This window comes from Pan troglodytes, chromosome X, assembly GCF_028858775.2.
Source record: "Pan troglodytes isolate AG18354 chromosome X, NHGRI_mPanTro3-v2.0_pri, whole genome shotgun sequence".
In the NCBI taxonomy this organism is placed as follows: domain Eukaryota; kingdom Metazoa; phylum Chordata; class Mammalia; order Primates; family Hominidae; genus Pan; species Pan troglodytes.
This window is the reverse complement of record NC_072421.2, coordinates 42,282,881-42,298,512: the sequence shown is the minus strand read 5'-3', so window position 1 is coordinate 42,298,512 and position 15,632 is coordinate 42,282,881. Positions and strand designations below refer to the sequence as shown.

The 15,632-nt window shown below is 33.8% G+C and overlaps 1 protein-coding gene across 20 annotated transcripts in view; it reads left to right on the top strand.

The window, feature by feature from the left end:
- Positions 1–15,632, top strand: part of CASK (calcium/calmodulin dependent serine protein kinase) — a 409,365-nt gene that overhangs the window by 70,320 nt on the left and 323,413 nt on the right. For 10 of the 20 annotated variants that reach the window (XM_016942916.3, XM_016942911.3, XM_016942915.3 and 7 more), the window contains exon 2: positions 1,190–1,302. In XM_016942916.3, coding sequence (XP_016798405.1) covers positions 1,190–1,302 — 113 coding nt within the window. Of the gene's footprint in view, positions 1–1,189; positions 1,321–15,632 lie in introns of all 20 variants that reach the window. The other 10 variants (XM_063803838.1, XM_054676397.2, XM_063803836.1 and 7 more) reach the window with 1 other exon arrangement.

Here is a 15,632-nt window from a genome sequence, read left to right as displayed (position 1 = left end):
GCATTCTGTATTTTATAGTCAATTCAAACACACACAAATCTATATTTGGATTATCTTAACTGAGTTCAGATATTTCTTTTATAACTGTTAACCACAGGGAACCGTGTGTGTGTGTGTGTGTGTGTGTGTGTGTGTGTGTGTGTGCGCGCGCGCACATGTTCCCTGGACCAGGGTATGGGCATCTTTAAATCATCTCAGCTGATTCAACTGTGAGGTCTGGGTCAGCAAATAGCTAGACCAGTGGCTGTGCTCATAGAAATTACTTCCTTTCCTCTAGTAATTTCAAACAATTCTAATTTGAAGTTTGAGGAAAATTAAGGATTTCTCTGTGATTTCAGGTGAAACTGGAGAGGGTTGGAGACCAAACCACGCAGGCCTTTCTCTTTGTAAAGTGTTTGTTCAAGTCTTTTGCCCAGATTTTATTGGAGTGTGTTTTTTTTCTTATTGTATTTACAAGTTACTTATATATTTTGGTTCTTGACTTGGACTGTATATTGCAAATACTTTCTCTCTCTCTCTCTGGTGTTTTAAACAGGGATATCATATCAGATTTTCATTTTTTAAATATCATTACAAGAATGAATGGGAGAAACAAGTTTTTCAGTGGTTCTAGTAGAAGATGGTAGGATGTGGGACATGGAGAGAAGAGGACAGGTTCAAGAGATATTTGAGATAAACTCAGTAGGATTTGTTAGTGATGATTAGGTAAATGGTGGGTAAGATGAGAGGGAAGTGTCAAGAATGGCTTGGGTTTCTGGTTCATAAGAATACTACCATTACTATGGACTTCACTTATTTTGTTTAAGATGTTGATAATCTATATAGAATTGTACAGTCATTATTTGCCTTGAGCATAAGACTACTATTTAGAATTTTTAAAAAATTACTGCAAATTGCAAATTTATTGGTCATTTTTATGGTTTTGGTAACCTTTTAAATTATTATCTCATGAATTATAGAAAAATATGTTGGAAGTTATATTACTTAAATTTTATTTTGAAAACTGTGTTCAATTTGGAGTCTAAAGTAGAATGGCTTTGTGGTTATATAATATGGCTATTATATAGCCATATTATATATATTATCTTAAACATTATCTATATTATATAGATAATGAAACAGTAAGACATTAATGGGAAATAGGAACTTAAGAGAATCAATGAATTAAAATTGACTTTTTGTTTTATAGGGGTCCCTTCAGTGTTGTACGACGATGTATCAACAGAGAAACTGGGCAACAATTTGCTGTAAAAATTGTTGATGTAGCCAAGTTCACATCAAGTCCAGGGTTAAGTACAGAAGGTAAGAGATGGATTTCAAGTAAGTTATTTGATGTCTGGCTTTATTCCATCTCCAAAATCCATTTACCAACCTAACCTTCATCTGGGGGTGGGGAAGCAGAGGGTATGATGTAGAGGGAAGTGGGTGGAGACAGTTTAAACTCTATTCTAGTTTGTCAGAATTCTAGGACATAGTATTTGAAAGACAGGGTAATTTACAGAGTTATAAAATCATCTAGGATTTCTATGGGCCTATGTTTTTTGACTAGGAAGAAAGCAAAAATCTGGACATTTTTTTTAGGGTCTAATTTTGAATTATATTGTGTGGGTCATGGGACGGGAAAGGAAGGAGGTGAAATAATGGCAAGGATGATAATTGAAGATTCAGAAGAAACTTAGTTACCTCAAAATGCATCACTTACTACCTTTAGGATTATGATTTAGTGGAATCAAAAGATTCATATCTCACATTTGGCTTAAGTCACATATGATATATGTGTAAAAATTTGAAAGGTCAGTACTGTTAGGACTTTCAGGACTTAAAATTTTGTTTCAATACATTATTATAGATAATCATATTTATATGTATATTTATAAACAGTACATAAACATTTTAAAGTTTTATTTTGTTTGTTTTTTAAGCCATAGTTTCATGTAACTGTGACGTACATGCTCATACTTCAGATGGCACAATTGATCATGATACTAACTTTTCTAATTAGCCCATTACTAACTTTTCACTTTTCCACAGTTCAGTAAAATATGAATCCTTCTTTAGTCCTTCCCTTTTTAATCCCAAGAGCAATACAGTTGATAATTTAGATTGGAAAATCTAGGGCAGTGTAGCCTATTTATATTTTATCCAGTTATTTTACTTTGGGAAGTAGAAGCCCACATATTGTGAGCTTCAAGTTTATCTGTTCCTGGAGATCTTTTTTTCTTTTAAATACTTTTGTGACCCTTTGAATTATTATTATTCATATAATGATTATGGAAGATTCTTAGAAGTTGCTACTCACAAAGAATAACTGATTTGTTTTTAGTGCTTTAATATTTAAAATATTATGGTAAGATTTAGAGATTTTATATTTTATGGTTTTATGCTCTAGAATTGGCTATTATTGCTTTTGAATATAAATTATTTTATAAATCTAGCAACATTTAAAATTGACTTTTAAGTGGGGTTTAGAACAAAATTATATTTCCTTACACTTTTAACTGCCTTTAAGCTTAATATTCTATATTTGATTTTTCTCTACCTCTGTTGTCTGACCAAATACTGAGGTAATTTTGTATAAACCTAATTCATTAAACATATGTTCTGATCCTGTTTATAAACTTAGTAAGATTCCAATTTTAAATCACAAGTCTAAGTCAGTTACTCAGTTACCAATATTAAATTGGAATAATATAAGCCAAATTCTCTTAAGCATTGTTATAAATAATTAAAATAAATATTAATAGCTTCTTTTTCAACCCAAAATTATCAATACCAGAGTTTTGACTTATCTCATTGTTGTACCAAATTCTAAATCTCTCCAGGCTAAAGACATTCTTTCAGGAAACAATTACTTACCTTCTCATTGGCTGAGGTTGTTTATTGACAGATTTCTTCAGCCAGATCTCTTGAGCTACAGACTCAGAATGCCAAGCTGAACCTGTCTCTTGTCACTTGGTCAGGGAGTCAAATTCCAAATTTACAAAAGGGGAAAGGACTTAGTATATAGTTCATATACCTGGTATTAAGTCCTGTATTCATTTAATATAATATACGGGAGTCTGTTGCTGAAGTTATAGCTCACTCCTTCATTACTTTGCCATTGCTTTGGCTATATAAATGTCTTCAAGTCCTATTCTGAAGACAAAGCCACCCATTCTATTGATCCCTCATACTCTTAAGCCTCCTTGAACTTAATAGAATCCTGTACTCTTTTCATATCCTTCCTATATGGTAGGACCACAGCGTATAGATATTAAATGACATCCAGTTGGATTTGGGATATTACTCATGACTTTATCTGATTTTGGTCGGAGTTCAGTGGTATTCAAGTGAAAATATGCAATTGGCCCTTTATGTTTATGGCACCAGAATTAAGTTTTTCCATCTTCTTTAGCACAGCGACTCAGTATAAAGTTAGGAAACAATCAAAATTCCATCTCCACCACCTCCACCTTTTTTTTTTGCGATGGGATTCCCATGCCCTCTATTGCTCATGTTCACACAAGCTTTCTTGATTCTGACTTGGACACATTTTATTATAAGATGTATAATATATGTAATAAATAGTAAATTATTTCATTATATAAAGTCTCTATGAACAGTGCTTCCCCTCCCTCAACTTCTTTCAACCCTTTTCCAGTCACTATGGGCAACACATCTTAACTCCTCTGCTCTTCTGGTCCATTTACAAATTGTTAGGGTCCAAAAATGACCTCATTCATGGCTTAGCATAGAAGGAGATGCTACATAAGAAGACACATATTTTGAAGTAAAATTTAACACAGTAAAAAGGAATCCATAAGTTCAAATAATATCTAGAAATATCTATATTTACCGTTACATTCTTTCCCAAATAAACTTATCTCTTAAGCAACAGATAATTTAAAATCTATTTTATTCTTTATTCTTTCCTTTTTGTTTCATTTTATTATTTTATTTTTGGCTTAGTGGTTTGTTTGCTCTTTGTTAATTACCTCAATATTTTTTCTTGTTTTCCTAGTGTACTTGTATTCAAATACATTATTGAGTGAAATAGGTCTTTAAAGGGTTATCTAAGAACCTACCATATGCTATTTATTTGGATAGGTCATTATAATACAAATGATAAATAAAAAGAGCCCCTAGCCTTATGGGACCTATGTTTTAATAGTCTCCAACCATTGTTTATAACATGGTTTTTATTAGGAAAACAATGTGTAATAAATTTGAAGTAAATCATTTACAAATTAATTTTTTTTGAGATGGGGTCTCTCTCTTGCCCAGGCCAGAGTGCAGTGGTGCAGTCATGGCTCATTGCAGCCTCGACCTCCTTGGGCTCAGGTTATCCTCCCACCTCAGCCTCCTGAATAGCTGGGACTACAGGCATGCGCCACCACACACAGCTAATTTTTTGTATTTTTTGTAGAGATGAGGTTTTGCCATATTGTTCAGGCTGATCTCAAACTCCTGAGCTCAAGTGATCTACCCACCTCGGCCTCCCAAAGTGTTGGGATTACAGGCATGAGCCTCCACTCCCAGCCCACAAATTTACTTTTGAAATGAAATGTGTTGATTCGTTGCAGACCACCTGTACATGTTTTAATATTTTAAATTCTCATTGCTCTAATGAAGATGAGATATTATAATTGGTGAGGCTAAAGATGAGACATTTCATAACAGATGAGATATTTTTGAATATCTTTTCTCTACTTTGCCATCAAAATCATAATTTTTATTTTATAGGGCTTCTTAACTTGCAGGTTGCCGACTATTCAATAATCCCTTGAAATAGTAAGCAGAATTATGTTTATTTTTTTAGAGAGTCCATAGCTCTTATTAGATTCCTAAAAAGGCATATTATTCCTAAATGATTTAGAATTTCTCCTTTCACATGTATGAAAAAATGAAATTCATGCTTATGAACATGAGATGAATAAGAAGTTTCTACTAAATCAAAACTGGATGAATTTATATTAGGATATGACTTCTGATTGGGGGATTTTTTATACTTACATACACAGCTTCCATTAATGAGTTTCCTAGATTATTATCTTGAACTTTTAATTAATATACTTTTTGTCTCTTACTCTACTGAGCCACTAATTTAGAGTTTTTGTCTTAAAAATAGGTATCAAAATTAATTCAGACAAATTATAATAAGGAAACTAAAGGAAAGTAAGATGTATAGAATTGGAAACTAAATTATCAAAGTTCTGAGTTCTTGATAGGACTCAATTCTTTATGGTTTATTATAAAAGTCCAAAATTAACTGTTTTTATTTGGGAGTATTATAAATTGTGTTCTAGAAAGAGTATATTTTGGGCTCCAGTTTGCTTAGTCTTCAAGAATGTCTCATTCTAAAGTCCCAGATAGTAGGTGATATCAGTGAAATTGAAGAAGTAAGGACCTTGACAATTCTCACTTTTCATTTAAAAAAAAGAGAAAACTGACAGAAATGTCAGAATCAACTTTTTCAGGGCTCTGGAAATTGACCAAAGGCTTACAGCTATCCAGGAATAATTTATTCAAGAAAACTGACTGATTCTTAGTAAGAACAGTGAACTTCATAGCATTGTATAATAATTTGTCCCATTCACATCCCCCTTTCTTTCAGTTCTGTAGTAACCTTGAAAACAAACAGTTCACAATCACGATGAAAACCAGCAACTTGACAGCCATCAAAGGAGGCTGAATGGGGATGGAGCTCCTCTAAGGCCGCATTCCCATAATATTGTCATTTTTTTACTTGTCTGGTAGTTCCCTGGAAGACTTGTCTTAGTACATTTGTGTTTCTATAAAGGAATACCTGAGAGTGGGTAATTTATGAAGAAAAGAGGTTTATTTGGCTCATGGTTCTACAGGCTGTACAAGAAGCATGACACCAGCATCTGCTTCTGGTGAGGGCTTCAGGAAACTTCCAATCCTGGTGGAAGGGGAAGGGGAACCAGTGTTTACAGAGATCACCTGGCAAGAGAGGAAGCAAGAGAGAGATGGGAGGTACTAGGTTGTTTTTAACAACCAGTTCTCATGATAACTAACAGAGTGAGAACTCACTTGTTACTGCCAGGATGGCACCAAGGCATTCATGAGGGATCCACCCCCGTGACTCAGACAGCTCCATTGGGCCCCTACCTTCAACATTGGGGATCAGTCTTCAACATGAGGTTTCAGGGGACAAACATCCCAACTATAGCAACCCCTCTTGCAATACCATCTTTAATTGGCCTGACTCAGAGATCACCCAGTGCAAAAAAAGTTTCCTCTGGGGGCATTTGCCAAAAACCTTTAGAGGTAGTTGTTTAATTTCATTGCTGCCTGAGGCATAGATAACAGCTGGGCAAACAAAAAGCTAACCTAAAAGCTTAAAACAAAAAGCTAGCTAATGAGATGCCCATAGAGGCTTTGAAAAAGCTACAACGTATTCTCTAGAAAATACTATGTTAAGAAGGCCATGCACATATATAAGGCTATGAACAAGCTCAGGAAAAATCTAAGAAGGCCTTAATTTCTCACCTCTAGCTGACTTTCAGGCTACATAAACAGGAATTGGATGATAAGGTAGAAATGTGAACTCCCTGACTGAGTGTTGAAGGTATGCCCTACACATCCACAAAACCCTTGAGCAAAGACTAAACTAAATAAGCAGAGACTTAAGTGGCCACACATAAAAAAGAATACAGACTGCAGAATGTGTTCCCCCAAAAAATCACTAAGCAAAGAGCAGGAGTAACAATAAACAGCAACAATAAATCCTGCAGAAAAGGAGATTCTGATTTTTAGAGTTGACACATAATATTATTTAAGACACTCAGTTTTCAACAAAAAATTATGAGGCATGCAAAGAAACAAGAAAATATAGCTCATACTTTGGGGGGAAAAGCAATCCATGGAAACTGTTCCTGAGCAAAGCCAGATGTTGGACTTACTAGAAAAAGAGTTACCAAATGGAAAGTATCAATAATGAGATAGAAACTATAAAAAAAAGAGAAAATCAAATCAAAATTCTGGAATTGAAAAATGCAGTAACTAAAGAGGCTCAGCAGCAGATATGAGCAGGCAGAATAAAGAATCAGAACCAGAAGACATGAAGATAGGTTCATTATAATTATCTGGTCTTCAGAACTGAAAGATAAAAGAATGAGCAAAATGAGCAGAGCCTCAGAGACCTCTGGGGATACCATCAAGCATACCAACATATGCATAATGAGAATTTCAAAAGGAATGGAGAGAAAGGAGTAGCAAGAATATTTGAAGAAATAATAGTCCAAAACTTCTTAAATTTGATGAAAACATAAATCTACACAACCAATAAGTTCAGCAAACTCCAAGTAGGATAAATGCAAAGACAAACCATAATCAAGTTGTCAAAAGCTACAGACAAGGGGAGTATCTTGAAAATAGCAAGGGAGAACTGAATCATCACATACAAGGGATCTATAAAAATATTAACAGCAGATTTCTTTCAAAAACCAAGGATACTGAAAGGCAACAGGATAACATTCAAAGTGCTGAAAGAAAAATAATATCTACCAAGAATTCTTTATCCAGCAAAACCATACTTCAAACATGTAGGATAAATGAAGATATTTTCAGATAAAGAAAAACGGATAGAATTTGTCACTAGCTTCCTTGTCCTACAAGGAATACTAAAAGTAGTTATTTATGCTAAAAGGAAAACTTATTTTTTTAATTTTTAATGTTTATGGGTACATAGTAGGTATATATATTTATAGGTCACATGAAATATTTTGATACAGGCATGCAATCACATCAGGGTAAATGAGGTATTCATCACTTCAAACATTTAACCTTTGTGTTACAAACAATCCAGTTATATTCTTTCAGTTATTTTAAAATGTACAATTAAATTATTAAATTATTTTTGACTGTAGTCATCCTGTTGTGCTAGCAAATACTAGGTCTTATTCATTCTTTCTATTTTTTGTACCCATTAACCATCCCTACTTTCCCCACCCCCTACTAGCCCCTCCCCCCCGCCAACTACCCTTTCCAGCCTCTGGTAACCACTCTTCTGCCTGTATCCTCCTGACTTCAATTATTTTAATATTTAGCTCCTACAAATAAGTTAAAACATGCAATGTTTGTCTTCTTGTGCCTGGCTCATCTCATTTAACATAATGACCTCCAGTCCTATCCATGTTGTTGCAAATGACAGGATCTCATTCTTCCTTATGACTGAATAGTACCCCATTGTGTATATGTACCACATTTTCTTTATCTATTCATCTGTTGATGGACACTTAGGTTGATTCCAAGTCTTGGCTATTGTGAATAGTGCTGCAGTAAACATGGGAGTGCAGATACCTCTTCAATATTCTGATTTCCTTTCTTTTGGGTATATACCTAGGAGTGGGATTGCTGGATTGTATGATGGCTCTATTTTTAGTTTTTTGAGGAACCTCCAAACTGTTCTCCATAGTAGTTGTACTAATTTACATTCTCACCAACAGCGTACGAGGGTTACCTTTTCTCTACATCCTTGCCAGCATTTGTTACTGCCTAACTTTTAGATAAAAGCCATTCTAAGTATAGTAAAAGGAAGTGTAGTAAAAGTATAGTAAAAGGAATGACAAGAAATCAAAGTAGAACACCATAAAATATCTATTTAACACAAAAGGAGGCAGTATTGGAGGAATACAGGAACAAAAAAGACAGATAGAAAACCAGTAGTAAAATTAGAAACATAAATTGTACCTTGTCAGTAATAATATTAAATATAAATGAATTAAACACTCCAATTACAAGGCAGAGATTGGCAACATGGATGAAAAACAGGTGAGATGGTATCTCATGTCGTTTTTTGCTGTCTGGAAGAGACATACTTCAGATTTAAAAAATACATATAAGTTGAAAGTAAATGAGTAGAAAATGATATACTATGCAAATAGTAACCAAAAGAGCTCTGAAGTGGCTATTACTAATATCAGATGAAATAGACTTTAATAATAAATCAGAAATTTAATAGTCAAACAAATTGTTACTAAAGAAGGACATTTTATAACAATAGCAGCATTAATCCATCAAGAAGATTTAGCAATTATAAACATATATGCACCTAAGAACAAAGCTCCAAAATACATGAAACAGAAAAAGGCAGAATTGGAGGGAGAAATAGAGAATTCAGCAATAATAATTGGAGACTTCAATACCTGAGTTAATAATGGATTCAACAACTAAACAGAAGATCATTAAAGAAAGAGAAGGTAGATTTGGGCAACACTAGAAACCAACTAGACCTAACAGACATCTGTAGAACACTCCACTCAACAACAGGAGACTATACATTCTTTTCAAGTACACATAGAACATTATCTAGGATAGACTGTGCATTAGCCCATCAAATATGTCTCAATCAATTTTAAAATATCTGAAATCATACAAAGTATCTTCTCTGGCCACAATGGAATGGAATCAGAAATCAATAACGGAAGCAAATTTGGGAAATTCACAAAGATGTGGAAATTAACATAGTAGCCAGTGGGTCAAAGAAGAAATTACAAGAATACTTTAAAAATATTCTGAGATGAATGAAAACAAAAATATAACATACCAATATTTATGAGATGCAGCAAAAGCAGTGATTAGGGGGAAGTTTATTATTGTAAATGGCTATATTGAAAAGTAAGAAAGAGCTCAAATCAATAATTTAACCTTTCACTTTAAGAAACTGGAAAAGAAAACTAAACTTGACAGGCAGAAATAAGGAAGTAATAAGGATTATAGGAGACATAGAGACTAGAAAAACAATGGAAGAAGTCAATAAAACCAAAAGTTGTTTCTTTGAAAAGGTAAAAATAAAATTGAGTAGGCTTTAAACTGACCAATAAAAAAGAGACAACCCAAAGTAATAAAATCCATAATAAAGGAAGGGACATTACTACTGACATTATAAAAATGAAAAGGATTATAAGAGAATATGCTGAAAAATTGTATGCCACTTAATTAGATAGCCTAGATTAAATGAGCTAATTCCTAGAAAGAGGCAAACTACCAAAACTGACTCAAGAAGAAATAGAAGATCTAAGTAAACCTGTAATAAGAAATAGACTGATATGTACTCAAAATTTTCCCATAAGGAAAAGCCCAGGCCCAGATAGCTTAATGGTGAATTCTACTACATGTTTATAGAATTCATGTAATTCCTTCACACATATTTCTGAAAAATAAGACAGGGAACACTTCTCAACTTTTTGTATAAGGCCTGCAATACCCTGATACCAAAACCAGACAAAGACGTTGCAAGAAAGGACCAATATCCCTTATGAATATAAACACACACATTCTCAAGAAAATACTATCAAACTGAGTTTAGCAATTTAAAAAATGTTCTGTAGTTCTTCAGAAAGTTAAATCTAAGGTTATATGACCCAGCCATTTTACTCCTAGACATATGCCTAAGAGAAATGAAACATATATCCAAATAAAATCTTGTATATGAATGTTCATAGCAGCATTATTCATAATAGCTGGAAGATAGAACCCAAATATCTACCAACTGATGAATGTATAAACTAAATATGGTATATCCATACAATGGAATGATTTTTTCAACCATAAAAAGGAATGACATACTGATATAAGCTACAACATGAATGCATCTTGAATATATTGTGCTAAGTGAAAGAAGCAAGTCACACGAGATTACATATGTTCTATTCATGTGAAATTTCCAGAATAGGCAAATCTATCAGAAGGAAGTAAATTAGTGGTTGCCCAGGGTATGGAGAAAGATGAGATGGGGAGTGTCTGGTAATGGGTATGGGATTTCTTTTCGAAGTGATTAAATGTTCAAAATTTGAACACAGTAATGGTTGCATGACTGTGAATATACTAAAATCCATTAAATTGTATACTTTGTGGGCAAATTGTATGAGAAGTTAATTGTACCTGAATAAGGATTTTTTAAGTACCACGAGTAAGTAGAATTATAACAGAAATTCAAGCTTGTTTAAACATTTAAAAATCAATGTAATACACCTTATTAATAGAAAAATGAACAACAGTCCACATGATCATCTCAGCAAACAAAAAGCATTTAACAAAATTCAACCCCCTTTCATGATAAAAACACTCAACAACCTACAAATAGAAGGAAACTTCTTTAACCTTTTAAAAGACATCTAAGAAAAACCAAAGTCTAACTTTATATTTAATGTTGTAAGATAATGCTTTCCTCCAAAGATCAGGAATAAGATAAGAGTATCTGTTCTCAACATGTTTATTCAACATTGTACTGGAAATTTTAGCCAAGGCAGTTATGCAAGAAATAGAAATAAAAGCATCCAGATTGAAAAGAAAGACTTAAAATGCCCTCTATTGGCATATAACATTATCATGTATATATGAAAATCCAAAGAAATTCACAAAAAGACTTAGATATAATAAGTGAGCTTAGCAAGGTTGCAGGATACAAGATAAATATACAAAAACCAATTGTATTTGTATACACAAGCAGTGAAAAATCTAAAAATGAAGTTAAGAAAGCAATTCCATTTACCACAGCATCAAAGAGAATAAAATACTTAGGAAGATATTTAACCAAGGAAGTGCAAGGCTTATAAATGGAAAACTATATTGTTGAGAAAAATTAAGGAAGTCCTAAGTAAATGGTAAGATCTCTCGTGTTTGCCTACTAGAAGACTTAATATTAAAGTGAAAATATTTCCCAAATTGATCTATAGATTCAGTGCTATCTCTATCAAAATCCCTACTGGCGCTTTTTGCAAAAATTGACAAACTAATCTAAAAATTTACATGGAAAAGCAAGGTACCCTGAGTAGCCTTAACAATCCTGAAAAACAATGGACAAAGTTGGAGTACTCACATTTTTCAACTTCAGAATTTTTTTTTTTTTTTTTTTTCCTGGAGACAGAGTTTCACTCTTGTCACCCAGGCTGGAGTGCAATCTCGGCTCACTGCAACCTTCGCCTCCTGGGTTCAAGTGATTCTTGTGCCTCAGCCTCCCAAGTATCTGGGATTACAGGTGTGTGCCACCACACCTGGCTATTTTTTTTGTATTATTAGTAGAGATGGGGTTTCACCATGTTGGCCAGGCTGGTCTTAAACTCCTGACCTCAGATGATCTGCCCACCTCGCCTCCCAGGGTGCTGAGATTATAGCCATGAGCCACTGCACCTGGCCCAGAATTTTCTATAAAGCTACATTAATACACATAGTGTAACCCTGGCATAAGGATAGACATATAGATTGATGAAATTGAATTAACAATCCAGTAGTAAATCCATATATTTACAGTCAAATAATTTTCAACTGTGGTGCCAAGACAGTTCAATGGAGAAAGAATAGTTTCTTCAAAACAGTGGTATTGGGACAACTGGAGGCTGACATGCAAAAGTTTGAAGGTGGACCTCTACCCTACACCATATACAAAAATTAACTCAAAGTAGATCAAAGATCTAAATGTATGAGTTAACACCATGAAATTTTAAAAGAAAACATAGGCATAAATCTTTGTGACCTTGGATTAAGTAGTGGTTTCTTCATTATTACACCTAAAGCACAAGCAACCAAAGAAAAAAATAGATAATGGGATTCATCATAATTTAAAATTTTTATGCTTCAATAGACACTATCAAGAAAGTAAAAAGAGGCTAGGCGTGGTGGCTCATGCCCATAATCTCAGTACTTTGGAAGGCCAAGGCATGCAGATCACTTGAGGTCAAGAGTTCAAGACCAGCCTGGCCAACATGGCAAAACCCTGTCTCTACTAAAAATACAAAAATTAGCCAGGGATGGTGGTGCATGCCTGTAATCCCAGCTTCCCAGCTACTCAGGAGGCTGAGACATGAGAATTTCCTGAACTCAAGAGGCAGAGGTTGCAGTGAGCCAAGATCATGCCACTGCAGTCCAGCCTGGGTGATAGAGCGAGACTGTCCCACCCACCCAAAAAAAAAAAAAAAAAAACAAAAAGGAAAAAGATAATACACAGCATTGGGGGAACTATTTGCAAATCATATATTTGATAATCTAGTATCTCAGATATACAAAGAACTCTTAAAAATCAACAATAAACAAAAACAGATAACCTGATTAAAATGATAATGGATTTGAATAGACATTTCTTCAAATAATATTTACAAATGGTCAATAAACACATGAAAAGATATTCAGTGTCATTGGCTTTTAGGAAAATGGAAATCCAAACCATAATGAGATACCACTTCACACCTACTAAAATGGCTGTAGTTAAAAAACAAAAAAAACAAAAAACAACAGCATGTGTTGGCAAGAATTTGGAGAATTTGGAACCATCATAAATTGCTATTGGGAATACAAAATGATGTAACCGCTGTTGAAAAGCTCGGCAGTTCCTCAAAAGTTGAACTTAGAGCACCCTATGACCTAGCAATTCTCATCCTAGGTATATACCCAAAAGCATTGAAAACATATGTACACACGAAAACTGGTACATGAATAGTCATTGCAGCATTATTTGTAGCAGGCAAATGTGGAAACAAACCAAATGGTCATCAACTGATGAATGGGTAAACAAAACGAATATTACATACAATAGAAGATTTATTGTTCAACCTTAAAAAAGAATTAAAAGTATGCAAAACTGGTTCAACATTTGAAAATCAATTAATGTAATCCATCACGTCAACAAGCTAAAGAAGAAAAATTACTTGATCATATTAGTAGATGGAGAAAAGGCAGTTGACAAAATCTAACACCCTCAACTTGATAAAGAAGTCTACAAAAAAAACCCTACAGCTAACATCTTACTTAATGATGAGAAACTGATGTTTTTCCCCTAAAATTGGGAATGAGGCCAGGATGTTCCTGTTCCCTACTCCTGTTCAACATCCTACCAGAAACCCTTGCTAATGCAATAAGACGTGATAAGGAAATGAAAGCTATACAGATTGGGGGGAAAGAAGTAAACCTGTCTTTGTTCTGAGATGACATGATTGTCTATGTAGAAAGTCCCAAAGAATCAACAACAACAACAAACTCCTGGAACAAATAAGGGATTATAGCAGGTTGCAGGTTACAAGGTTAACATATAAAAGTCTATCGCTTTCTTACATGCCAGCAATGTGCAAGTGGAATTTGAAATTTAAAATATAACACATTATATTAACACCAAAAAGTTGAACTGCTTATGTATAAGCATAACAAAATATATACAAGATACATACAAAGGAAATTTCTAAACTTTGATGAAAGAAATAAAAAAAGATCTAAATAAATAGATATTCCACGTTTGTGGATAAGACTCAATGTTGTTAAGAATCAGTTCTTACCAACTTGATCTGTAGATTCAGTGCAATCCCAAGCATAATTTCGGGAAGTTACTTTGTGGATATTGACAAATTGATCTAAAGTTTATATGGAAAGGCAAAAGATTCAGAATAGACACCATATTATTGAAAAATAAGAATAAAGTTGGAGAACTGACACTACCTGACTTCAGTACTTGACTTCAATACTTTAAGGCTACAGTAATCATGACAGTGTAGTATTGGTGAAGGAATAAGTAAATAGATCCATAGAATAGAATAGAGACCCTAGAAGTAGATCCACACAAATATTGTCAATAGATCTTTAACAGAGTAGCAAAGGCAAACCAATGGAAAAAGTCTTCTCAACAAGTGGTGCCAGAACAACTGGACATCCACTTGAATAAAAATGAATTTAGACATAGACCTTACATTTTTCCAATAAGTTTTTTCATAATACTTTTCCCCTAAGACCAGGAATAAGGCAAAGTTGATCACTTTCACCATTCTTCTTCAGTATATTTCTGGAAGCTACCACAGTAAGGGAAGAAAGGTAAATATAAGCCTATAGATTGGAAAGAAAGAAATGAAACTGTCCATGTTTGCTGATGACATGACAGTCTACGCAGAAAAATTAAAAGGAATCTACAAAAAAAAAAAAAAGACTCCTAGAACTAGTGAGTGAGTTTGTCAAGGATATGAGATAAACATACCAAAAATCAGTTATTTCTCTATACTCGCAAAGAACACCTGGAAACCACAGTTAAAAACATAGTACCATTTGCAGTTGCTTAAAATAAAATGAAATGCTTAGGTATAAATCCCACAAAACATATACAAACCTTGTATGGTGAAAACTACAGAACTCTGGTGAAAGAAGTTAAAGATCTAAATAAATGAAGAGATGTACTCTGTTCAGGGATTGGAAGACTCAACATAGTAAATATATAATTTCTCCCCAAATCTATCTCTAGATTTGACCCAATTTCAATTAAAATCCTAGGAAGATTTTTTATGGATATAGAAGGCTTATCCTAAAATATTTCTGGAAAGGAAAAAGAATAAGAATAGCTAAAACAATTTTGAAAAACTATGATAAAGTGGGAGGAATCATTCTACCCACTATATAGATTTATATAGCTATAGGAATTAATATAGAGTAGTACTGGCAGAGCGATAGACACGTAGCTTGATGGAACAGATTAGATTACCCATAAGTACCCCCACACAAGTACAGCCAAATAGTTTTTGAGAAAGATTCAAACCCAATTCAATGAAGAAAGAGTAATTTTTTTCTACAAATGATGGTGGAGCAATTGGACATCCATAGGCCAAAAATGAACCTCAATTTAAACCTCATGCCCTATAAAAAAATTAACTCAAAATAGA